At 48.6% G+C, this 25,908-nt stretch overlaps 3 protein-coding genes across 4 annotated transcripts in view; 2 read left to right on the forward strand and 1 right to left on the reverse strand.

Annotated features, from left to right (window-relative positions):
- The first annotated feature begins 64 nt into the window (after positions 1–64).
- Positions 65–5,748, forward strand: LOC135826461 (histone deacetylase complex subunit SAP18-like). Its single transcript, XM_065339067.1, has 4 exons — positions 65–291; positions 1,839–1,888; positions 3,379–3,435; positions 5,045–5,748. The coding sequence occupies exons 1-4, from the start codon at positions 88–90 to the stop codon at positions 5,298–5,300; spliced, it is 567 nt and encodes a 188-aa protein (XP_065195139.1). The 5' UTR covers positions 65–87; the 3' UTR covers positions 5,301–5,748.
- Positions 5,749–14,195: 8,447 nt separating this feature from the next.
- On the reverse strand, positions 14,196–17,276 carry LOC135826516 (uncharacterized). Its single transcript, XM_065339124.1, has 2 exons — positions 16,809–17,276; positions 14,196–15,333 (listed from the first exon to the last, which is right to left on the reverse strand). The coding sequence occupies exons 1-2, from the start codon at positions 17,163–17,165 to the stop codon at positions 15,190–15,192; spliced, it is 501 nt and encodes a 166-aa protein (XP_065195196.1). The 5' UTR covers positions 17,166–17,276; the 3' UTR covers positions 14,196–15,189.
- Positions 17,277–22,369: 5,093 nt separating this feature from the next.
- LOC135826515 (transient receptor potential cation channel subfamily V member 5-like) overlaps positions 22,370–25,908 on the forward strand; it is a 31,530-nt gene continuing 27,991 nt past the window's right edge. Inside the window, exons 1-3 of one of the 2 annotated variants that reach the window (XM_065339123.1) lie at positions 22,370–22,741; positions 23,146–23,382; positions 25,330–25,619. In XM_065339123.1, the coding sequence (XP_065195195.1) occupies positions 22,701–22,741; positions 23,146–23,382; positions 25,330–25,619 (568 nt within the window). In that variant the 5' untranslated portion in view covers positions 22,370–22,700. The remainder of the gene's footprint in view (positions 22,742–23,145; positions 23,383–25,329; positions 25,620–25,908) is intronic. The other variant, XM_065339122.1, reaches the window with a different exon arrangement.

A 25,908-nucleotide genomic window follows, 5' to 3' on the forward strand; every position in this document is an offset into this window, starting at 1 on the left:
TTTTGAAAACAACCTGGTGTCATTTTTTACCGTAGCGTCTGACGCCATATGCAGTATCCATGCCAACAATCCAAACCAATCCGAAAAATGGCTGATCGAAGGAGAAGGAGCAAAAGTCGCTCTCGCTCTCGTTCTCGCTCTCCCAGGCGACGAACAGACAGAGAGCGAGATCGTAGGTCAAGAGATGAGGATAGCAGTAGGAGAAATGGCCGTGAGACGCAGGTGAAAGATAGGGAAGGAGATAGACAACCAGAAGCAGCCAAACCATCATTTTCTGTGGATAGAGAAAAGGTGAGAAATTTTCAAATTGTGATTTCCGTAATTACTTGAGTGAATGTTCTGTGGGTTACCCATGGTAAATCCTTATTCAGTATTGTGGCTGTGTGTTTGATCTATTTCTCAAAGATTTGTTGTAGTGTATTGAACTCTGAAGTTTAAACTTTGAAACATTTCATGCTGATTTAATTATTTCCCTTTCACTAACAATTGCGAAATTGTATACAGTACATGTACTACGAGTGCAGTCATGTGCAATGTAACTTTATCTTATAATTGAGTTGAACGCGCTGCGTACAAGTTTGAAATGGCGTAGAGCAAGCATGGAAGTATGGACTTGCAAGAGACACCACACAGATGTGCACTCGAAGACACTACCTTCAATGTATCCGTTTAGATTGGTGTTCCAATCTGAGGCGAGTGTTGCATTGTTGTTTGACGTATGACGTGTGAGAACGCCACATACATGTATGTAAAAGTAGTGATACTTCCCCTAACCAAGGCACAACTCTGCAGCAACACTTTACTTGTACGTTGTACTTCAACACGCATGCACATGCACACTCACACACATGCACACGCACACACACGCACACACATGCACACGCACACACATGCACACGCACACACATGCACACGCACACACATGCACACGCACGCACACGCATGCACACTCACACGCATGCACACTCACACACATGCACACGCATGCACACTCACACACATGCACACTCACACACATGCACACGCACACACACGCACACGCATGCACACTCACACACATGCACACGCATGCACACTCACACACATGCACACGCATGCACACTCACACACATGCACACGCATGCACACTCACACACATGCTCGCATCGCGTATTACATGCGCGTATACATGTGTATGAATTCAATGTGCCTGGTTTGTGTATGCCCTCTTTCGTTGCTATTTGACGCATCATTTGAGAAGATAGTGGTGGACTATCCGTTGATCTCTTCCCCCCCCCCCCCCCTCCTTCTGTCTGTCTGTCTTTCTCAGTCTCACTCACTCTCTCTATCTCTCTCTCATACACACACACACCGTAAAGTTGCGGATAAAAGCCGGGTTTGCATACAAGCACATCGCGGATAGAAGCCTGAAAATCAAACGGGTCAAATGCATATAAGCCTGTCGCGCGTAGAAGCCTGGCTTCTATGCAAGCGCGGATCGGGCAGGTCAAGAGTGCATGCGCTATGTACGGTGCATAGTAAAACTGCCGCCATACCGGTAGTCAGTGGTAGATCTACGCGTGTCGCATAGATCTACCATACCAGTGGTGCATATAAGCATGGTTTGCATACAAGTCTGGTTTTGCATTAAAGCCTGATGCAGAAAGCAGCTTACATGCTTATAAGCCCGGCTTTTATCCGCGACTTTACGGTGGTCACACACCCACACCTCAAGAATTTGTAAAATGCACACCGTATCATCAGAGTGTTTTGGTCTTTCTCCCAGTGTTTCTGATACTACTGTCCGCTCTCTATAATGTATTTCTCGTGCTGTGTTGACCTTGTGTGGATTTCTTTAGACCTGCCCACTTCTGCTTCGGGTGTTCTTTAACTTTGGTCGCCATCACAGGTAAGTGGTGTATTTGGACCAGCGAATAGAGACATGCTTGTGTGTGTGTGTGTGTGTGTGTGTGTGTGTGTGTGGGCGTGCATGTGTGTGCATGTGTGTGTACGTTTGTACGTGTGTGGGTGTGGGGGGTGGGGGTATGCGTATGTGTGTGAGTGTGTGTAAGTGTACACGTGTGACACACACACACACGGGTGCGCGCGCGTGCACACGCACGCACACACGCACACATTTGCACACATCATTTCCAGGCAACGATGTAATCGCATAACCTCTATATCATGTAGTGCGCTGGCGACAGATGCAATCTCTGGCGTCGACGCATGACCAGAATGGCTGGCTTGCGAACAATCAATTCGGCTTCTGCTTATGATATGTTTGCCATCGATCAATGCCACTTAGGCTGTGTTTACATGAGAATTTTCAACCCGAGTCGAGTTCAACCCGAGTTGAAAATCGGTGGGTGTTTACATGAAAACAGTTAACCCGGGTCAAATACTGATATGCCGCCAAAAGTCCACTTCTAGAGTCCTATAGTCACGTGAATACTTTCGCGCGAAATTTTCCTGTGCACTGCTATTCAAACCTGGTGCGAGATACGCACAGAAGTACGTTTATACGATTTTCTCGCCCCGGGTCAAGCGCAATGCGTCATGTAAACGCGCTAGTGGATCTGTGATCATGGCTGGTTTCTTGACCCGGGTCGAGCTCAACCCAGGTTGAAACGCCTCATGTAAACACAGCCTTTTGCCTAGAAGGCGCATTGTCAGCAACAGCACAGCATGAGCTCCAACATGCCGGCGAAACAAACACTGACATTGACAGTGTTAGGCTGACTGCTTTTGTTTTCGGCAGGAAGTGCACTGTGCTCATACCCGAATTGTTCAAAATCAACCTACAGTACTGGGGGGTCAACGTCTAACCCATGACGTTCTTATCTTCATGTATGCAGTCTATGCACAGTTGAGTCACCGTGTATACATTGGTATGCTGTGCTTGGTGGAATTCTAGCCTGGTCGTTCTTGGGTGCTCCGTACTGCGGCATTTGACAGTGCTGTATAATTGTACTGTGTGTGTGTGGGGGGGGGAGGGGGGCATGTGTAGATATCTTCCCCTGGCAGCCATTCTCACGTGAATGGTATGTAGCTCTGCACGTTGTTGTGCTGTTCGTGATCTCTCTCTCTCTCTCTCTCTCTCTCTCTCTCTCTCTCTCTTTTTCTCTCTCTCTCTCTATCTCTCTCTCTCTCTCTCTCTCTCTCTCTCTCTGTGTGTCTTTCTCTCCCTCTTGCTCTCTCTCTCTTTCTCTCTCTCTCTCTCTCTATCTCTCTCTCTCTCTCTCTCTCTCTCTCTCTCTCTCTCTCTCTCTGTCTTTCTCTCCCTCTTGCTCTCTCTCTCTTTCTCTCTCTCTCTCTCTCTCTCTCTCTCTCTCTCTCTCTCTCTCTCTCTCTCTCTCTCTCTCTCTCTCTTTCTCTCTCTCTGCTCTCTGCATACAGACCTGATGATTTCTTCCGCGGCAATGCACCGAGTGATGAATTGCAGATATACACTTGGTGAGTCGTGCATGCCTGAATGTTAGTGAAGAAGCTTGAGTGCATGGCTAGGGCTGTTCAGACAACAGGAGGATTGTTTGAGGCCTCCATCATGCCATGTGTTGTCTTGTTTTTTTTTTGTTTTTTTCCTATTACGCCACACGTTTTTATTTCTATGTTTCTCGTCACCTGAAAATCTAAAAACGTATGCGAGAGGTGGAAAAAATAAAAAAGACCAAAAAATAAAATAAAAGTTTACTAGACCTTTGTTCACACTAAAATCCACCTATACACCATCCATAGTTAGCAACTAGTAATAGTAGCATGTGGTAGGAGCTTCTATCACAATCTGTGCATGTGCAGCTAGATTGCGCACACAAAATGCCGACCTCAGGCCAGGCCACATTATGTACATGTTCATGAGTGTGCTGGTCCCCACATGCACAGTCAGTGCAGCACAGTTTTTTTTTTCTTCCAGACTCCTGAATCGTATGCGTGCGGGTGACGAGAAACATAGAAATAAAAACGTGTGGCCTTAACTTGTCGACTAGTACACCATTATGGTGTTTTCGCACATTTTGTAAAGTGCTGCAACCTTTCCACCGTTTTCTTCTTACTGTAGCACTGCACTGTACTGCATACTGAATCTCCAACGAGGTACATAGTTTCCGGTTTCACGAGAAAGAACCCTTCGTTAACTTGACAAACATTATCTGAAACCACTTCTTCTCTCCTCTGTTCTAGAGAAATAAAAGACGAGTATGTGGTGGCTGGAGTTGTTAAACTTCGTGACTGCAAAGGGGAAAAAATCGCAGCTTCTTCTCAGTTACAATAGTCGTATAGACCATGCAGATCTCGGGTAGCTATCCCGAATATGCTTGCTAGTTAGGAAAGCGTTAGGAAACGGATGTTTGCCAGTAGAACCCAGTGTGGTGGCTGCACGAATTGCACTCCTCTGCAGTGTCTGCTTTGGGACTTCAAACCAATGTGGTACACATGTACCTGGCACAATTCTTGCAACCGGGTCAGAGCCGGGTGCATTCAAGTGCAGCTACTGCACGTACATCAGGGAGCTGTGAATATTTAGGATTCCCTGATGTAGGATTCCCTGATGTATATATATTCCCAACCGGGTCACTTGTTCTTTTTCCAAACGGGTCCAAGCACCACCCAACCGGGTCGCTGACCTGGCTGACCCAGCTTTGGAGCAGACAGTGCTCTGCACGATATGGGCCACGCGGACCTACATGTATTTTTTTGGTCATCTTGTCCCGTCGTCATCAGCATGACGGGACACCCATGGCAGGATATGATTGCTGCGTTTGTCACCATGCCCCGGGTGTCCCGTCGTGCCGATAGCACTCCACTATGTGTTGCATGTGTCTCGGTAATGCAAAGTCATAATGTTGTATGAGCCCCTTTGCCCGTGCAAGCATATAACGTTACGCATCCCCGTATACTAGTACACACGCTCCCGTACCATACTCGCTTTACCGGACTACAATTGCACGCCATGCCTGTGAGCTGCCGTGGCGGCTGATGGGCAAGATGATCTGACACATGGTTATGATCCTGCGCAGTGTATCTCATGTGGGTGTGTGTGTGTCCGTGTGTTCCTTTGTGCTTACAGGAAAGATGCAACATTACGCGAGCTCATGACGCTGGTCAAGGAAGTCAACCAGGACGCCCAGCGTCGGGGAATGATCTTCTCGTTCGCGTCCGTCTTCCCGACAAAGTCGCGCGGCATCTATCGTGTGAAAGAACTCGGCGTCGTGGATCCGACTAACCGCTCTCCGTCCGACTCTGTCACGCTGGAGTCGTCTCGCTTTCAGATTGGCGATTACATTGACGTAGCCATCATTCAACAACGTCCTCCAAACTATTGATTTTAAGCTACTCTGACCGCTCCTTTTAGCGAGCCGCCCATTGTAAGATTCTTGACGCTTTCACTCGCTGTTTCAATGGCTCCGCTCCAGTCCTCTCTGGAAGCGTTTCTTGTACCGTTATCATCTGCAAGTTTTCCTTTCAGTTCCGTCGCTCATGCAAACGAAAAAAAAGATTGTGGCATTGTCTTCATACTCGTATGTCCACCTCCGTTCATTAAAAAATCATGCTTACTTGTTACTTGTCTTGTATCATTATGAAATGTAAAGTTAGAGGCTTCGTTCCTCTTTGGCTTTTATACTTCTCATTCCGTTATTTTTTGTCCGAATCCAAGCACTAGTTCATTATTTCATGGGATGCATCTTAGTCACGTTGATGGATCTCTGTGATCTGCAGATTGAATTGACGATAACAGTTAAAAGTAACACAAACGTCTTCGTGGAGCTGCTACCAATATTAGCAATGTGTTTGTGAGCGGGTGCGCGTGCGTGTGTGTGTGTGAAAATGAAAAAAGACCAAAAAGTAGGGATTCACTGGCCAGAAAAAGCCACTTCGTAGCTGTGTGGTGTAGACCAGGCTGAATAGTGGCGGTCAATTCTTCAGCCTTGCAAGTTGTTGAATGGTATCCCAGCACAAGCTGCTATGGCTTCTGCTGTAGCATCGCTATCATCGCCTTCGGCGATGGGCGTCCAATGGTCCAATGGTGTGTGTGTGCATGTCCAATCTGTCGGAAGGCTACCCTGTCCCCGGGGAAAATTGCGATTCCGCGGCCGCGTTTTTTGCGATTTTTTAAAAGACCGCGTTTTCCGCGATTTCCCCGCGTTTTTTGAACTTTTTTGTTGCACTACACGTACACACAGTGCACTGTTCGGTCAGCAACGTCTCATCGTGGCAGCTTTTTACTCAAATATGACGAGTGCTTACACCAGAGACTTGTAACTGATTGATTTCACTACATACTCACTGAAAATTGCCGCACATCAATATTATTCACCGCATATTTACTGCAAATTATGCCATATTATGCCGCGTTTTCCCTCGCGATTTTTGCGATTTTTTTCCGCAATTTTCCCCGGGGACAGGCTACCCTCTTGCCAAAGCATTTTGGAAGTTGGACTAGTTTCGGCTCCACAATCCAGTGTGTCATTACTATAGCTTTCATGGCTGAGGTTGTTGGTACGTCTGTTGGCCCTGGGTTCCCAGTACCCAGTTGCCGAGGCTGGTTGGTAAAATAACTCCAATTTAACTTGAAGGTACCAGTGCATCTAGTGTCTGCTTCTATCAAAGCAGCGAGCTATCTATGCTGGTTACCCCAGCAAGTGTAGGGTGTGCATAGGTAACTGTCTTGGCTATTCCGATGTACTCCGTGTGGTGTACTGAGTAGACCAGGTGTGCATTGGCCCAATTATTTGGGGGGGGGGGGGGTCGATTCACATGGCTTCGTCAGTTGTGTGGATTAGACAGTTATCTGGCGCTTGTCTTGATCTGTTTCAATTAGAATCAGATCCGCTATCGTTGCTATAAAGAGAAAATCTGTGGGTGCACATCCAGTGTGCATTTGCAGATTTGCGTGCTTCTCTTGCGACGGGTGTATGGTACAGTACGAGTATAATGGTGTGTGTGTGTGTGTGTGTGTGTGTGTGTGTGTGTGTGTGTGTGTGTGTGTCCCATATGGTGCAGTGGTATGTGCAGCGATTTCCAATCGATAGATTGCGGGTTCGATTCCCGACGATTATGGTCACACACGTCTTTCTTCTCTTTCTCAGACTCTTCCTGACTTTTCTTTCATTCTCCTGGGTGGTTACCAACAGCCAGTGCATGCCGGAGTACGTGGTGTGATGTGTGTGCGGGAAAAAAAAAAAAAAAAAAAAAAGGAAAAGACCAAAAATAGGGATTCACTGGCCAGAAAATGTCACTCCAAATAGCTGTATGGTGTAGACCAGGCTGAATAGTGACGGTCAATTCTTCAGCCTTGCAAGCTGTTGAATGGTGTAATCCCAGCACAAGTTGCTATGGCTTCTGCCGTAGCATTGCTATCATCGCCTCCGGCGATGGGCGTCAAAGGTCAAAGGTCAAAGGTGTGTGTGTGTGTGTGTGTGTGTCACTGTGTGTGTGTGTGTGTGTGTGTGCGTGTGCGCATACCCACATACCTCGGTAGCTGTATTACTAATGATGACCAGTTGTTGGTTGAGGTTTCTTCCCGTCTTGCCAAGGCCTCCCGGTCTTTTGGTGCCTTGCGTTCTGCTGTCTTCGGAAACCGCCACATCTCTGTGCGTACCAAGACTCATGTTTACTCTGCAGTCGTCCTCTCAACGTTACTTTATGGCTGTGACTCATGGGCTGTCAAGGGAACCGACACCCGCCGTCAGTCAGTCTTCCACAACCGCTGTGCTCGGTTTATCCTGGACGTCAGCAAGTCCGAACAATGGAATGAGCATCTCTCCAATGCCGTCATCTTGGAGCGGGCTGGTTTGCGATCAGTGGTGGAGATGCTGAGGATGCGCCGTCTTCGCTGGTTGGGGCATGTCGGACGCATGTCGGACGACAGAATACCAAAGTGCATTATTGTTTGGTGAGCTCCAGAAGACGCGCCCCCGCCACGGGCCACGCAAGCGTTGGCGTGACAACATCGTGATTGACCTAGAGGAACGCCACATCAATGACCTTGATGACTGGTACAGCCTAGCCGAGGACCGCCGTGCGTGGAGACTGGCCTGCAACACCATCCAGCCGCCTAAACCTGTGTCTCGGGATTTCAGGTGCCACTGCTGCCGAGATTTTCGCCGTCGCCAGGAGGAGGCTCACTCGCCACTCGAAGTTCTGTTCCGCGTGACTGAAACACTGTCGGTCCTTTCAGGACCTGCCATCATCCCAGACCACGCCACCACTCCCCTTATTCATGGCTCACACATGACGGGTTTACGTGGCTCTAGTAAAAAATAAAAAATAAAAAATCACCGGATGGGCATTATTGTATTGTATTGTATTGTATTGTGTGTGTGTGCGGATTCCGCAGGGGCCGTGGCTGCAGTGACATGGTATTCACCGCAAGACAACTGATGGAGAAGGCAGTGGAGCACGATTCTGAGCTATAATTATGTGCTTTTCGTCGATCTGCGCAAGGCCTATGATTCCATTCTGCGGTCGGCTTTGTGGCTTGTGCTCCGCAATCTTGGGATTCCTTCGAAGCTGCTTGGCCTTGTCCAGTCCCTCCATGACGGCATGGAGGCGCGTGTTCAGCTCCCTAACGTCGTCACAGACAACATCAACGTCCGGAATGGCTTGCGTCAGGGCTGCACTCTGGCGCCTACGCTCTTTAATCTATATTTCTCTGCAGTGGTCTCTTCGTGGCATCGCCAGTCTTCTGTTCCGGGTGTACGGGTCCGCTACCGTGTCGGCAGGAAGCGTGTTGGGGATCGGACCGCCAAGTCTCGGCTGGCCTCCACTGACATCACGGAGTCCCAGTTTGCTGATGATGCTGCTCTCTACACCACCTCTTTGAGCCACCTGGAGACGATGACAAACGAGTTTGTATCCTGTGCTTCGAGTTGGGGTCTAACTGTGAGCGTCCAGAAGACCAAGGCCATGGCGGTGAGCTGCTTTGACCCGCCACCTTCCATTGATCTTCAGGAGGGAGGAAGCTTCGAGGTTGTGGACAGATTTACCTATCTTGGCAGTGTCCTGAGTGCAGACGGTGCTCTGGACAAGGAGCTCACCTCCCGCCTTGCCAAGGCCTTTCGTGCTTTTGGCACTCTCCAAAAGCCAATCTTCGGGTGTAGCGGCCTATCCATCAAGTCTAAGCGTCTTGTCTACAAGGTCATTGTCCTCCCTACCCTCTTCTATGGAGCAGAGACTTGGCCCATGAAGGCCCGACAGATGAATCGCCTGAATCTGTTTCATCGCTCATGCGTCCGTTCCATCTTGGGAGTCTCGAGGAGCGATCAGCACTCCCGTCATCTTACTACTGCTGATCTAGCCCAGAGAGCGCGTCTTCCTGAGGACATTGGCACTCTCCTGCGTGAGTACCGTCTGCGTTGGCTGGGTCATGTTGCCCGTATGGACGCGGCCCGGATTCCTCAATAAGTGTTGTTTGGGGAGCTCGAGGCAACCAGACCACGGCATGGGCCAAAGAAGCGTTGGCGAGACACGATTGTCGGTGATCTGGGCTCACTGGATATTCCGGAGTCCGAGTGGTATTGGCTCGCGCAAGATCGCCCGGAATGGCGCAGGTGGGTCCATCAGCATCGTCTTCCTCCCCCGGCACCGAAGGACTTTCACTGCGCATGCGGCAGAGCGTTTAGGAGAAGTGGCGATTTGAAGCGTCACATCAAGTACTGCCCAGCTCAGTAGCCTATCATCTCCACTGGAGATGGGGCGTCAAAGGTCAAAGGTATGTGTGTGTGTGTGTGTGTGTGTGTGTGTGTGTGTGTGTGTGTGTGTGTGTGTGTGTGTGTGTGTGTGTGTGTGTGTGTGTGTGTGTGTGTGTGTGTGTGTGTGTGTGTGTGTGTGTGTGTGTGTGTGTGTGTGTGTGTGTGTGTGTGTGTGTGTGTGTGTGTGTGTGTGTGTGTGTGTGTGTGTGTGTGTGTGTGTGTGTGTGTGTGTGTGTGTGTGTGTGTGTGTGTGTGTGTGTGTGTGTGTGTGTGTGTGTGTGTGTGTGTGTGTGTGTGTGTGTGTGTGTGTACCACCACCACCACAGATCCACTCTGATTTACCCACCCACACTACTAGTAGTAGGAAGTATTACCTTCACTGGGGGCAGGCGTAAATGCAGTTGGATCCCGGAACGGATATACCCTGATGCCGTCGATCCTTTTTCTGCACCTCGTCCTCACCAACTTGCTGAGGCATGGTGAGCCCATCAGTGGGATCATTTTCAAGTCCACCCATAGTTTGGGGATTTCAGGGCGTGTCGGACGTTGGGTGGTTCAGTATCCAATTGAGTCATCTTTCCAAGATACCTTTTGAGTCTCTCTCCGGAGTAGTCATGGCCCAAATTTGCTCTGCCCACATCGACATTTTGCCGCACAATTTTGCTGCAAGATTTTCGATATTCTGCTCGGCATTTCCTTTCTCTGTCGATATTTTGCTTTCATTTTGCTCGAGATAAAATGAGTTTCAAGGAAAAATCTACAAACTGTCACGGCTGTTCTGAGTGCGACATTTATCAATATGGCGGCGTACCGTAGCAACCAGCATCGCAACAGCTCGCGTACGCACAGCGTGCCGACGCGTGCAGTCTTTCTGCACATTTTTCAAATTTATCGAAGAAAGTTTTTTTGTTTTTGGGGCGATGGATTCGTGCCTTGGAGAGGTCGTATGAGGCCATGCTGGAGGAGAATAAGTCTACCACCAAGACCTGGAAGCCTCCCTTCGGCGAAGTACTGAAGTTAGTATGTCCTGGAGTCAATACAGTCAATACAGGAATTGTTTTCAAGACGATGCAGTGTAATAAATTCTAGTAATGTAGTGCATCATGGAATTCGGTGTGTTTGAAACTTCGGAACAAGAAGGGGGCACGTTTGCTTGACTCACTACCATCATGACGTGAACAGATGGAACCCCACTGCTCTTATTCTAGAACATGTTCTCCCCTGAGGACAGCTTACAGCCAGATTTCCGTGCATAAGAAAAGAGCGCAAATAAATCGTTAGACTGATTGCAATTCATCTTGGAGAAGGATAGAATTCGATCGTCTGCTACTCTCTCAACGCAAAGTTGATGACATAGCAGCTACATGTACGTCTCTTCATGCGTGTGCTCTTCACCTTGGGATCAATGAGGATATTAGGATTGCTGGAAATCAGATTCTGTATACTATTGGTCAGCAGTTTCTGCATTGCACATGCTCCACAGTGCTCATCGGCAAGGATGTTGAATTTGCGTGTAACCCTTCACCACCCTACTCTCCATACTATTCCAGATCAGCACTAACTGAACATTGAAGTGTTTCATTTCCAGTAGAATGTGCTCCTCCAATAAGTGCGGCATTGGAGGCGGTGATATTTATTGCCACAGTTGCACTGCTGATCTTCGTTATGAAAGTAGCAATGGATGATGATCAAGTCAACCAGTGGGCTTGCAGTGATAAGCAAAGTACCACAATACATCATCAAGTGTCATAGCATGGCGGAGTTGGTTGCCCGCAACGCTTCCATGTTGGTCTTGTTAGTGTACAAATAGAGGATATCTTCTAGTCTCCAACTTTTAAAGCACATGGACCTGCTATAGGTGTTATTCTTCTATCAATGCTTGTTTCAAGTCACAGAATTATTTAGCTTCTTACAGCTTTGATTTAATTCGCCGTATTGTAATTAATGTGAAGAAGAGGTTGATGCGACTCCGGCGATACTTGGGGAATTGTGTGTTGCTCCCTACGTGGGAGCTTGCGCTATTCCTGCCGACTTGAATTCTCACTTGACCGACTTGTTATTTTAAAATGAATCCATGGACATCTGTCAATTCAGCAGGTGAACTGCATTGCCATCAAGCCCTGAGCCAGCTCCATAGGAATGGCATGGTCATGAAGATGCGTGATGCTGTGTATCTTATTCGCATCAGAATAATAACCTGGTTGTTTCGGCTACACACTCCGGTAGCAACAGATACTCTGCATAATGCAGCTTGTACAGTAGTCCTCACTAAAGTAGAAAGCAGTTTAGGAGGGACTCTAGTGAGGAGTGTACGAGGATAGCCTATTAGTGTTCTACATAATCATTTGCATATTTAACATGTTACATGTAATTATCATGAACGCCGAGAGTGGTAAAACCGGGTACGGCCATCACCAGCGGCCCTGTCCTGAGTGCCATGCTGTGCTTAGTGCTGATGTAGTGCAAGATATATAAGCTGCATCATGGTTGTCGTTTGTTGTGGTTCAATTACTTGAAGTATTTCAGTATGGTCTTTACGCATGCAAGTGTGTGCTTTTCAGCAGGATCGTCGAAAGACTACATTGTGCGTGGCCTAAATCTGCAGTAACACTAGTAATACAAAAAACCCATGCCTATGTGTCTACACGTAAGGCCTCAGACAGATGGGGAATCTTGCATCTCTGACATTTAAAATCTCTACACAATGTCCTGTTTCTACATACATTTCGAAAGCATGGATTTCAAAAAATGTTCATTGGATGCATGTCTGATTTGTACTTGCTAACATCCAGAACGAAGCATGCACGGATCCCTCCTATGGCGGACGAAACCGGGGTCTTCGTTAGACATTGAGGCAGGAGAACACACTTCCACTCGTCCTGCATTATCAGCAAACACTTGCAATTGACGTCCAAGTACGCCACGCAAATCGACTTGGGCACGAAAACGATAATCTGGGCGGCAATGAAAATATAACTACGACGTAGGAAAAGGACAAACCTTTCAATGAAAATTGGCGTGAAGGCTGCCAAAAATTCTGCACCCCTTAGGAGGAAGCCTCGAATGTGAGCCAATTCTGATAAACGCCAATGGCCGGCACGACGAGGAAGAACGAAACGAAAAAGATCGTAACTTCACTTTCCCATTGCGCATTTTGACGATCAAAATATCTGCTTGCGCAGCTTGAAGGCAGGAAGGTGAATTCGCTTAGACTTCGCGAATCCAATGTAGAAAACGGCTGGAATCGACAGAAACATAGGCGAAACCTTGCCGAATATTTCCAGAGATTTGAAAAAGGCAGCAAGGTCGCGTACGACAGCATCATGGATCACTGGGGCGACGGGAAAATGTCGTACCGTACATAATGTCGCTGGATTATGCATGCATAACAGCCGTGCTGTCGCTGATGACTACGGAATTTTTGATTGGGCTCCTGCTGCTGCTCAACTTTCTACAAAAATGTAGCCACGAGTCTGTTTTGTCCTACTTTTATGCTCGTTTTCAACCTTGGTGACTGATTGTGTTGGGAAACTCCCTAAGAAGCCTTGGATTTTCCGAAAAGCCCACCAAAACTCGATATTTTGCTCGAAACTTGCCGGCAACTTGCGCATCCAATATTTTGCTCAAAGAATTCACTAGCAAATTTGGGCTATGACTACTCCGGAGCTCCCCTCTCCCAAGACCCACGTGACCAATTTTGGCAGTGAGCAAGTACTTACTATCATCTCCTCCGGCGATGGGCGTCAAAAGGTCAAAAGGTGCATGTGTGCGTTTGCAATGGATATCGTTGGTCTGAATCAATGCATGTCACCAACTTGGAAGGTTCTAAGTTCAATGATATGAAAACATAGGAGGGGAAGGTGAGCGCAACCACTCACAATAACTTAGGCGGGACCTTCCAAGTTAGTTGCAAGTTAGTTGCAGAACGTCAGTACTGTCGGTCCATTTTGTGCAATGTAAATCACATGAACTGATTGTCAAATATCTGGTGATGTTAGTGGACATAGTCTATAGCATAACTTGTACACGTACATGTAGTTCCTTGGTCCTTTTCTTTTCTATAAAATTTAATCATCAGTAATCATTGGCAGGCTCTCCATCCGAGTCCATCCTTGCATTAATTCTCTTTCTGCGTCTTTTCCTGCTATTTTGTGTGTTCTGTCTCGGTGCGCAGTCTAGTCTATCACTACTGCTGTGACTTGTCTCTATTTTGTTAGATGAAATGTGTTTTATGACTTATCTCTGAAGGAGAGTTGTGTACGTGTATCCGTCCGTATACACCGCCCGCTCTCCATATGCGTTTTTCCTTTTCTTTTTCTCTTTTTTTGAGAAAGACATACATGCACGTATGTACATGTACATCATAATTTTATACAAGTCATGATAGGGAGGTCAAAGCAGCTAGCTTTCTGTAGATCGAGTATTGCGTTCCCTCCCAAACAAGGTGTGCAATAGCATGCATAGGCGCACTTGCGTCTTGCGGTCGCGACTTGCGACTACCTACACCACCCTCGAGTACTCACGACATTGATGGCAAAGAGTTTAAAAAAAACATGCAAACTCGGAGTGTTATGGCTAAATAATAATTCATTTCAATGTCACTAGACAGCGGTTGCAGAGGAGCGAGCCCATGAAGCATTACGAGAGTCGGAAAAATAACAGTGTAGGAGTGTAGTGCCCTAGTTCACAGCTCCGTTATGGCACAGTACACTAAATGAGGAGAAATGAGCGGAAGTCTCTATACTGTGTTGCAGCTTTGTGGGAGAAGTTACTCAGCACATGGACATGCACATTGTACAATAGTTATTCTGAAAAGCCGCGCTGAAAATGATGATGGTTAGTCAGGTCTGTCGAGCCAGCAATAGACGAGAGCAGTGAGGTTATAGTTCTAAGCCAAGCACGTGTACTGGTATGGCAGCAGTTCATAAGCCTCCAAGGTCAATAGTCTATAGAACAAAACAGCAAGGTACTAGTGGGGAAATGAATCTTGCATCAGTGTAGTACCAGATCAGGGCATTGTGGTCCTTATACGATAACAGTGAAATACTGTTCGAACCACCACGCACACACACACACACTCACATACACATACACACACACACACACAAACATACACACACGCACACACAGCCACAAACACACACACACACATACACGCGCACGCGCGCACACACACACCCACACATGCCGGTACATGGACAAACACAAACACAGTCAGTCACACACACACACACAAACAAACACACAAACAAACACACACACACATACACGCACACATACGCACACACACACCATGTACCATACCATGTACCATGTATACGCCCGTGGCAAGAGAAGCACGCAAATCTTCAAATGCACACACCACACCACACCACACACACACACACACACACACACACACACACACACACACACACACACACACACACACACACACACACACACACACACACACACACACACACACAGGTAGTGTCAGTTGACCAACTTGGAGCCATGGGATTCTGAATCTCTCCGTGCTTTACTCGCCATAGTTGAACAGAGTCTCGAGAACTCCGCACTGTCCACTACCTGCTTGCATGCAGCAACAGTATGCTCTGTTCGTGCACTCCACCTTTCTTCCTGTCGAGAGACTAGCCTTGGCGGCGCCATACTGGTGCATTGGCTGGACAAACACATGACAAGGGAGACCCATGGAGAACTAATTTTAGAAAGGCAAATTCAGTTCTACCTTGCTTCATACACTGATGAGTCCACAATCAAAGGACGAAACAGTTCTGTCCGCAGATTGAGTACCTTGCTTTATACAAATTCAACGGTGGACAGTGGGCCTATGTCATGCAATGGGAGGCTTCCATTTTGGGGAGGCTCAGTGATCCGCGGACTAAAAATGGGGAGTCATAGCGATGAAGAGCGGGGGGGGGGGGGGGGGGGATCACCTGGAGCAGACCAACATGTACACAGACTGACAATCCAAACTGACCACAGTCACGAAAACAATGACAACCATGCAGACAGACTGACAAACCAGACTGCATGTCAAGCAAAAGAGTGAACCGTGATAGTCCTGCTGTTCGTATCCGGGCACCTTGGCCCTGGCGTAAGTCTTCTGGCTCTTGAAGTCAACTCAGTGGTCTGATGATCATACTGAACGCAGTGGTCCAGTTTGTCCCGAGTACTAGTATTCTATTGATTGTCCGAAGGTCATGCTGTTAATTACCTGCTAGGCGTCAAACTGATTGTGTGGGAACTATTGTGCTTAGCCGTTAGGAAATGTGTGTATCAAAGTCCTCTCCTTCCTGCACGTGATCTGATCTGTGGTAATTGTTCTGCGGAGAAGGAATGGAGAAGTGTAAGTAGCGAGTGCGATTGTTGGTTGCATACACGTTCTCATTGTCCTGTGTCGCACTCAGCCTCAGTGGCTCTTAGTCTTAGACGAATTCTTGGGCATCACAATGAAGAGTCACAGCTTGCTCTTTTCTCAAGAAATTAGTATTATGGGCTCCGCGAGTATCCAGTCAGAGCCAAAACGACTGATCGGTGTATGTATTGCTACCTGCATAGTGCTGTGTGGTGCTGATGCAGTAGCTCCCGCTGTGTGAACTACGCTGAGCTATTACCGAGAGTCTCCACTCCACCACGAATCGTACATGCCACATTCACAAACGTGATTCCTCATAAAAGCTGTAGACATCTTGCGTGATTTCGCACCCGTGAAGAGGTGATTTAATACCACTTTTCTTTCAGAATGCGCTAACACACATGCTGCTAAGAATCTCTCCCTAGACTGTCACTTCGCCACTATCAGGTTTGGACTATCAAGCTGAATATCTCACCGCATTGCTGCTTGCACTCCATATTACCGAACACCACATCGGAGTGTTCTATAGTAACTGTTGTAGCGTCCGACAGAAGTTCAGCTTTCTGATAAAGTATGTTATAAGCTACCCACTATTTCCATGATGCCAGTTTTTCCAATATTATCTGCCATGACTGCGTGCAGGCACAGACATCGCATATGCACGTTTAGTAGTTAATTATGTACGTGGGTAAAACCTATATTCTCCTAAAGTTAGTTCCCATGTGGGAACATAATAGTGGAAATGAAATGATAGTCACATAGGTCGTCGTCTTCCTTACCCCTTGCTTGAACTCCACGGCAGCAGCTCGTTCGGCGGGTACCCTCGCGCCGAGCTCGCAGCAGCTGCGCTTCAGCTCCATGGCCATACTGCTGCCGGCGAATTCGAAATGCTCCGTCTGCGTCTGCGGCTGAGCGGCAGGCTCGGCTTCGTGCTCCGACTCGCCGGGCGAGGATTCCATCTGCATCGTCATAGTCACATGCTTGTTAGCCAGACAGTTCTCGTAAGCTTTCATATCCGTGTCTCCGCTACCACTACCACCGGAAGAGTCTGCTGCCGCATCGTGACTTGCCCAGGACGTGTTGGGGAGCAGCACAAGAAGAAGGAGAACCGTCATGAGAGATAGAGAAGACGCCATTATTGCGGAGACTGGATCTCGGGAGAACAACGGAGAGAGAGAGTGAGTTTGGAGACGAGAGGAAGACGAACTGCAGGTTAGTGGTGCTGAACGTTGGGGTTTTGTTCGCTCGTCACGTACATACTCTGCATGGTTAGTATCTCAGAGTGGAGTAGCTAGGTGTCTTCTGTATGTTGTCATTATACATCCTCACACTCACAGGCTGTGCCCGTGGCTGTGCGCCAGATAGCTGGTGCACTTGATAAGAGAGGGAGGCCCCATGACTGATGACCCGTGGACCTGGTCACGTGAATCCTCTCCAGCTCCACCGCTGTGTAGCCGTGTGCTGATGAAGCCCTGGTGGCCATGGGAGCATTGTTCATTGCTGCATGCTGTGCGTGTCGCGTGCCTTGCCTGAGCGACAGATGTGTCTCTCCTAGGCCAGGGTATCGTCCATCTATCCACGGCCACCAGGTCATCGATCCCAGTGGGAAGCTGACATGATTTCGGCCATCTTTCGGGTGGTCTCTTTGTAGTCCACGACTTCGTGTGACACTACTAGTCCGCGCTAGCTAAGTCAGTAATACTAGTTAGTAAGTATGTCCTTAGTCGTTGGGACTATGCCCGTGTCGTGAGCATCACAGCCGCACAGCCGCAGCAGACACAAGGCCGGCGTAGCACCAATGGCATAGCTATCACACTCACAGGGAGTAGATCTACGGCCAGTATTACAGCTACAGTGTAGTTGGGTGACGGTACCTCTGCGGTTAGTGACACGCGGCTTCTGGAGCGTCCGATCCCTAGTACCATTGAGTACAGACAGTGCACTGACAGTACACTGACAGTATGCATGCCAATGTGTGGGGATGGCGGAGCACCACACTCTGCCATAGCCTCAGCATCACTCTCGAGTCTCTGTCACTTTGTCTTTCTACTGGCAATATTGAAATCTTGCCTTCATAGCTTGACCTGTGGCGCGGGGTCAGTGAACCCAGTGCTGCATGCACCGACGCATGACCGAACGCCCTACGGCCGGCCGGCTACCAACGGCTACGCCTTGGGCCGTGACGCCAAACGTCAAAAGGACGTGCCCGTCCTTGAGTCAGTGCCAGACATCCGATTCATGTACTGACTCTGTCCGTGCATGATGTAGAGCGGCTGCAAGTCGCATGTCACCTGCCCTGTTCCACACTTGTTTCGGAAACATTGCTTTTTACTACAACCTCCACCGTTGGCAGAGCCCCGGTCTTGACCATTTGAACCGTATAGGGGTTAGCCCTGGTTCTGGCCCCTCATTGACATAATGTCGTTGTACTCTACTAGTCTAGGGAGTTGTTGAGTCTTCTTGTTTTGTTTCGTACTGTCAATTGTGTATTCCTTGCTCATTCTGCATAGTATCAGTAACGGTGTTTGTACCATTGTAGGATTTGTTAGTTGCACTAAGTTGATTAAGTATCAAGACAAAAATGGAGGTAGCGACTTCAGCGGTAATACACAATCTGAAGTACAGTATCAAGAGTATACTGTTGTACTGACGGAGACTCCCTCGATTTAGGCTAAGGCCTGTGGAGAATCCATACATACAAATACAATACTCCAATGGATACATTCCCATTCCCTAGGAACATAGTCCACTGTTGCTAGTGAGCGAGGCTATCCTTTAGCTGAGTATCCCCACTACACTAGCCGTCTGTGTTGCATGCCATTTTCGGTGTACTGTAGTTTCGGTAAATTCGGTAGAGAAACCAGGCACCTTGAATTAGATAATGGCTAAATGGCATTATAACAAGCACTGAATGTGAAGGAAGACGCTACATAACACTTAATTTAAACGAAAGTCCCTCGGGCGTGTGGCACCAACAGTTCAGTATATGTACGAGATAATAACATGTGGTACAACAGTGATTAATCCTAAATGAAGTTGGTTGCTCCTTCGTGGAACATACACTTCCTGCCGAACTTGCCACTCGACTGACTCATGACTGCTGCAACACCAGCAGCAGCAGCAGCAGCAGCAGCAGAGCGTGGTGCTTACTTGCAAGTTTACCAAGTGGAAGGTGCGACGGGCTCCTGGTGTGCTCCGGATGGCAGTCGTGAGTCAGTCAAGTATCAAGTTCGGCAGGAAGTATGATTGTGCTTCACGAAGGAGGAACCAACTTCATTTACGAATACATGTACCGCTGAAATTGCTTCTAGCTTTTACTTGGCTAATCCTAGGCCATACCGTAATAGTTACAATAGACTAGTAATGCACTTCATCTGCGGGCAGAACTGTCTCGTTCTTTGGGGATATCCATAGTAGTGACATGTAGTGACATAATTGTCATCACGACAGGTGTCATGGTTGTACAGCTATGCATGCCGGTATGCCGGTCCAGCTGCTGTACTGGGCTTCGTAATGACTGATCAGGTACACGACTGTACAGCATTTGACGCATCACAGGAGACCTGGTCGTGTCCTGTGACGGCAAGGTGCGCGAAACACTGGACTAGAGTCGACAGCCTTCTTTTTTAGGTTAGCGAAAGTGTTCCAGACTTTTCGCCTTTGCTGAGTCGCAGTGAGTCGTACGCAGAGGTCTTGTCATCAAGTCCAAGTTGAAGACACCTTTCTAACCTAAACACTGTTAGTACCTAGCGGCCTGAACAGAGATATTAGTAGTTTAGTCAGGGTGGTGCAGCTTGGACACGGCTCTGAAGTGTTGTCAAGGGGGCCGTGAACGTCACGTCACTCCCTGACCACACTCCAGACCCGTGTCCGAACTGCTCCATCACCCTGAATGAACTGACTCTCTGCAGATCTCGAGTTACTGTATTCCATTTTAGTATGCTCCTTTCCAAAGGGGTTGTTTCGTCCGATCTTTTCTCATCCCACACGAGTCTTGAACGGCAAGAACTCCTTGCATGTGGCTGGATGATGCTTCGTCCCTACATCCTTTCCGGTATTATTACACACAGCATGTGTCGTGGCGTGGCGCAATGCTTCACTGGACAACGGATTCACACAACTACAATTGCAATAACAGGATCAACAAGGTAACTCGTCACTAGGACTCTGATGTCGTGCGGTCGGTCTACCACCATAACTTCTTCATTTTACTCCCTATTGAAGTGCCAATGGTGACAATTCGGAGATACAGTACTAAAACATGCATGGCTACGTCTTAGGCCGTGATAAAGTGGCAGCAGTGGAGTCTCCGTTGAGGAACTGCACGACAATGTTTCAATCTTCACACACGACTAAATGGACACAATCATAATGAGACCGACCATACCACCATGCAAGCAGTTTTAATTCAGTGTCACGGGACAGGCATCATTCTGCTCACGTGTAAAAAAAGGTAAAGTTCGGACATCCACGTTACCACTGGCTTATGTGTTGAGAAACACAACCAGCTTTGGAAGTTTCGCTCATGCCAGCCCACATAACCACCATGTCTGATAATACCACGGGTAGTAAGCGTAAGTTCGGGGACGCGCCACCACGCTCAAGACTAATACTAAAGTAATAGACATTGCTTTCCAAGAAACTCGGGAAATTGGGAAAGAAGCCGGGAGAAACCATGTAGTCAGTACGCGTGCATGGTGCTATTGGTGATTCGTGGTTTTGCAGTCACAAACACGACGTCACCTACTACCATTGATACGAACAGCGTGGCAATAGCATATGCGTCAATCCATCAGAGCTGATAACGAGTCCTCTGGCCGGTTGTCTTGCATGCACTGGAATGCTTTTCTTCAGCCGTGGTTGGATATATTATATAAAAACCCTGCAATCGCCACGCATCGCCATGTATTGCTTGGAATATAACTAAAACTATAGTACACATCGCCACATATCTTACACAGTATAACACACTCTCGACCCCGTGTCTTGAAAACTCCATGCCCATGTGGTTACTGTGACAAAGAGTACTGTTCCTGACATAATTATGTGTTGTGCCCAATGCATGTACCCCAGCCATGTGTTGCTTGGAATAAAATAAAAATAAATGCATGTACATGTACTTACTCACACTGTTATCCACACTGATAGTGATAATCACACAACAGTTGTTAAAACCACCACCCGCACTAGCACTGCTAACTGAACTCACACAACACACACAAACAACAAACCACAGTGCATCACTCCTATCCGTGTACATCAGGTACGTGTAGATCACAGTTAACCACAGTGTTGTTCACACTGCAGCTAACAAACACCGTTATTTACATTCTTATTCACAGTCACAGTCACGATTCAGCGATGGCGATAGAATAGAAGAGCGGAAGATCATCTCGTAGCTCCATATCGTAGATCCATATCTCTCCTGGCATAAATACCGGCATGGCCTATAGCATCCTCATGTCGCCTGATGATTGCCTAAGCATGAAACTCTGAGTAGCAGCAAACAAGCCTCGATTGTCCTTGTTGTTCTGTATTACGCTCTGCCTCCGCAGTGTTGAGCACTGTCAGCACACTACGTGCATCCTCAGGTGATCCCGTAGCCTTAACTCCATTTTCTGAAACACAGGAAAATGTCGAAGTCCATTCCCGCGTTCACATAGCATTTCTCAACAGATAAGGAGTTGTCTGACTCCAGTGAACGACTGTTTCAGAGAATCAATGTCTTCCATAGGCTGGTAACCAATTGGTTACTTGGACTGGAGTCGTATCGCTGGTGCGGGGACCCAGAGCGGCTGGAGCGCTACCACAGTGGCGAAGAGTGCGGAATTCGGTCGGACGAGCTGCCTAGGCCTCACCACCACTGCCGTTTCTGTGCTGCCTTCTCTATACATGGTATGTACACTGCATATGTGCACATTCACATGTCTGAAGGTTTGTGGTTTTCATTAAAAAATAAAAAATAAATACTTCAGTAGGGATGAACACACCCGTGCTGGGGATAATGTTCGAACTAAGCAAGCGTGTGCCTCATCCGAGCGTTCCACTGTAATCTCTTCGCATGATCACAGTTATTGGCCCAGAAAACACGGCGCTGTGGAGTTTACGGGTTGCAAGTGGTTGGTTTGCAGATCATGAACACTGAAGGAGCATTTGCCCGTGCAGTGGCACATGCGCCTGCCCCGTGATGGCATCCGCGCAGGATTTGACTGGTGTCCTACGGAATGCAGCTGAGGAAAGGACGGAAGACTGGGCGCAGGCCAAGGAGATGGTGCGTGTTCAAGACGACCTGCATGCTTGCGATGGCCCGGGATGTGATGAGCAATTCGAACGCAGGCAGCACTTCTTCCTCGCCCACAGAAGCCGTTACGCTGATAACACGACAGTTCCCGACTATGAAAAGTTGGCTATCAAACTGCGAGTCAGTCAGAACAACCAACCGAATCGCTAGTTGGGACAAGACGAGACTAAAGCCGAAAGGAGCATTTGCCCGCAGACGTTCCGGAGAGAATGATGTTCAAGTAGACCACCATCGGAGGTTGCTCTTCCATTACTTGTAGCAGCCCCACAGATAGCTGCGGACTGAGACGTGCAAGCACTCTCCGAGTCTGCTCACGGCAGGGACTTGGCAGGCATCGCACGGCTGCAGGGGATACGAGCATCGAGTCAACATGGAGAAGCAAAGTAGCGTCACGGGCAGCGAGCTACAAAGGTAAGTAACCACACTGGATGGCCCAGGACACCATTCTCTCACTGATGCCTAGTGAGAATGTATCGAAAGGAAGAGGAAAGAGCAATCTTTGCTAATTGCAATTGTTCGAGCTACCACATGTACATCTTCCCCCTCTAACTAAAGTCCATCCCATTCGATACTCACGTAACACTAAGAGATTCTTTAGGCCATAGGCAAACAGCTAGACCTTCATTTCGGAGTACAGGTAAATTATAATGTGTTTGGGTGCCAACTATTTCTTGGTCTTAACGATATGGAGTGTAGGTTTTAGCAGCCACTCGGTGACTTTGGTGTCTGGATGCGTGCGTGTGTGTGTGTGTGTGTGTGTGTGTGTGTGTGTTCGTGTGTACGTGTCTGTGCGCGACCACACTCTGTTTCAACAGTGGCTTCAGCTTCTATGGCATGTCCTCGGACAAGAGCGGCTCCGCGTACTATCGACGACCGGGAACTATCAAGGATCGTGTCACCGCAGTGGTCCGCAGTACTTGCAATGCGGTGAAACGATTCCGCAAGTTGCGTGCTATTAACAAAAACCTAGCGCAGCACACACCAGAGAACGAGGAGCACGAAAATGTCTGGCACGATGAACTGGATATAGGGGAAATAGAACAGCAAACCTTGTAAGTATGGTACATAGTGCACCGGTCCCGCAGTCGCACATCTGACTGCAAAATCCCCACGACGCAGCTCACCAGATCAAGATGTGGGTCCTCTGCTCTCACTGACTCAGTAGAGTCAGGTCGATCCAGCTGCAACTCCCGGTGCCGAAAGGCGGGCTCACGCTTCTACATGGCTACTTCCCCTTGTCTAACCCCAAGACGAAAATGATAGTAGCCGACTGGCCGAAGGTACTTCAAAAGTATTAAAAAAATAGAGCACCGGTCTACTGGTTTAGCAGGTGATATGATGGAGAGATCACAACCCACATCCCATCGCCACCGCTGCCTTGCCTTGCAACCCCATTCAGTCAATGTCTTGTTAGTCTGTTGTTTTTCGTCATTTCCTCCTTCTTTCTTGTTTTACGAATTGGATGCGTGGCTTCAAGTAAAAAAAACTATAAAACAAACGCAAAACAAAAGAGCAACATGCACTGATCCAGCAGCTCCTGGAGAGATACAGTAAAACCTGTCGAGGCGACCACTCGGATAAGGCGACCACCTGTCCCAGAAGACCACAGAAACCAGGATCGAGGGATTCTATTTCCAATCAACTGATGACCCTGGGTAAGGAGACCACCTGGTAGCAGAGACCACATTTTGAAGGTCCCTAGCTTGAGCGGTCGTCTTGGACAAGTTTCACTGTAGTTGTACTTGTAGGCGTAGTTGCTCACTGCATGCTGTGTGCTGTGTGCTGTGTGCTGTGTGCCGCATGCTGTGTGCGCATGATGCCCAAGTGAGGCCAGTGTCCGGAACACGGGCGTATTGATCAAAGCTGGAGTGTAATTATCATGATACGAAGTACCTCGGACACTTTGCCGACCCTTAGTCTAAAGACACTTTCCTGCTACCGATGGTGGTGGTGGTGGTGGTGGTGGTGGTGGTGGTGGTGGTGGTGGTGGTGGTGGTGGTGGTGGTGGTGGTGGTGGTGGTGGTGGTGGTGGTGGTGGTGGTGGTGGTGGTGGTGGTGGTGGTGGTGGTGGTGGTGGTGGTGGTGGTGGTGGTGGTGGTGGTGGTGGTGGTGGTGGTGGTGGTGGTGGTGGTGGTGGTGGTGGTGGTGGTGGTGGTGGTGGTGGTGGTGGTGGTGGTGGTGGTGGTGGTGGTGGTGGTGGTGGTGGTGGTGGTGGTGGTGGTGGTGGTGGTGGTGGTGGTGGTGGTGGTGGTGGTGGTGGTGGTGGTGGTGGTGGTGGTGGTGGTGGTGGTGGTGGTGGTGGTGGTGGTGGTGGTGGTGGTGGTGGTGGTGGTGGTGGTGGTGGTGGTGGTGGTGGTGGTGGTGGTGGTGGTGGTGGTGGTGGTGGTGGTGGTGGTGGTGGTGGTGGTGGTGGTGGTGGTGGTGGTGGTGGTGGTGGTGGTGGTGGTGGTGGTGGTGGTGGTGGTGGTGGTGGTGGTGGTGGTGGTGGTGGTGGTGGTGGTGGTGGTGGTGGTGGTGGTGGTGGTGGTGGTGGTGGTGGTGGTGGTGGTGGTGGTGGTGGTGATGGTGGTGATGGTGGTGATGGTGGTGATGGTGGTGATGGTGGTGATGGTGGTGATGGTGGTGATGGTGGTGATGGTGGTGATGGTGGTGGTGGTGGTGGTGGTGGTGGTGGTGGAGGAGTTTCAGAGCTATTCTACTGCATTCGTCCAGTCGTGCGTCAGTTTCTTGGAATCCCTCCGCCATTAGTGCATAACTGCATCGCAAAGCTAAGAATTATTCTTTCTGAAGAAGACTAGCAGGATCGAAATGGTCAATGTATTCGTAAATCAGTTCCGTCTCTAGCTCTCTGCAGAATGGTCCAATTACTTCGAAGTACTCTCTTCGTATCTGTCTGTCTGTCTGTCTGCCAACACGCCTCCTAACACATTAACAATACATGTCTGTCTGCCTGTGTTCCCCTCTCTGCCATGTGCGGTGTGTCTCGACCATTTGTACAGTGTCTCGCAGAGTCAGCTGTTCAAAGTTGCGTCCAGCAATCTCCTTGAGGACCTCGAGGCACTTGTTCAGGAAGCTGAGTGCCAGGATGGAAGTGACGCTGACAGTTCTGCGGGGTGTCTGGGACGGCGGAACATCGCCGACTGTCTGCAGCAACGCAGTCCCAACGGTGCTACCGCCCTGCACCTGGCTGTCATGTACAATAGTCGCGAGGTTATGCTCCGGTTGATCGAGCTCTGCCCGAAACTGGTGAACATTGCGCAGAAAGGATTGACAACGTCCATGTATGATGGTAGGTAATGGGCGACTGGCGAGTAGAGTGACTGAGATCAAGGTTAAATAATTTTGTCCTTCACTGTATCGTCCTCGGGAATGTTGTGTTTTGTGTCTCGCACCCTGTCCCTGGCCTCACCCTCAGTGGTATGGGGAACGCTTCTTGCACGATCATCCTGTCGTATGAGAACGAGCTATTTCACCCTCACCCTGCGAAACCTTGGTTGTTTCTAAATTCTACCACTTCAATACTAGTAAAAAAAAGGTCGATTAGTACTAGTAGTAGTAGTCGGATTTAATTAGAAGGA

Source organism: Sycon ciliatum, chromosome 10 (genome assembly GCF_964019385.1).
Source record: "Sycon ciliatum chromosome 10, ocSycCili1.1, whole genome shotgun sequence".
Lineage (NCBI taxonomy): Eukaryota > Metazoa > Porifera > Calcarea > Leucosolenida > Sycettidae > Sycon > Sycon ciliatum.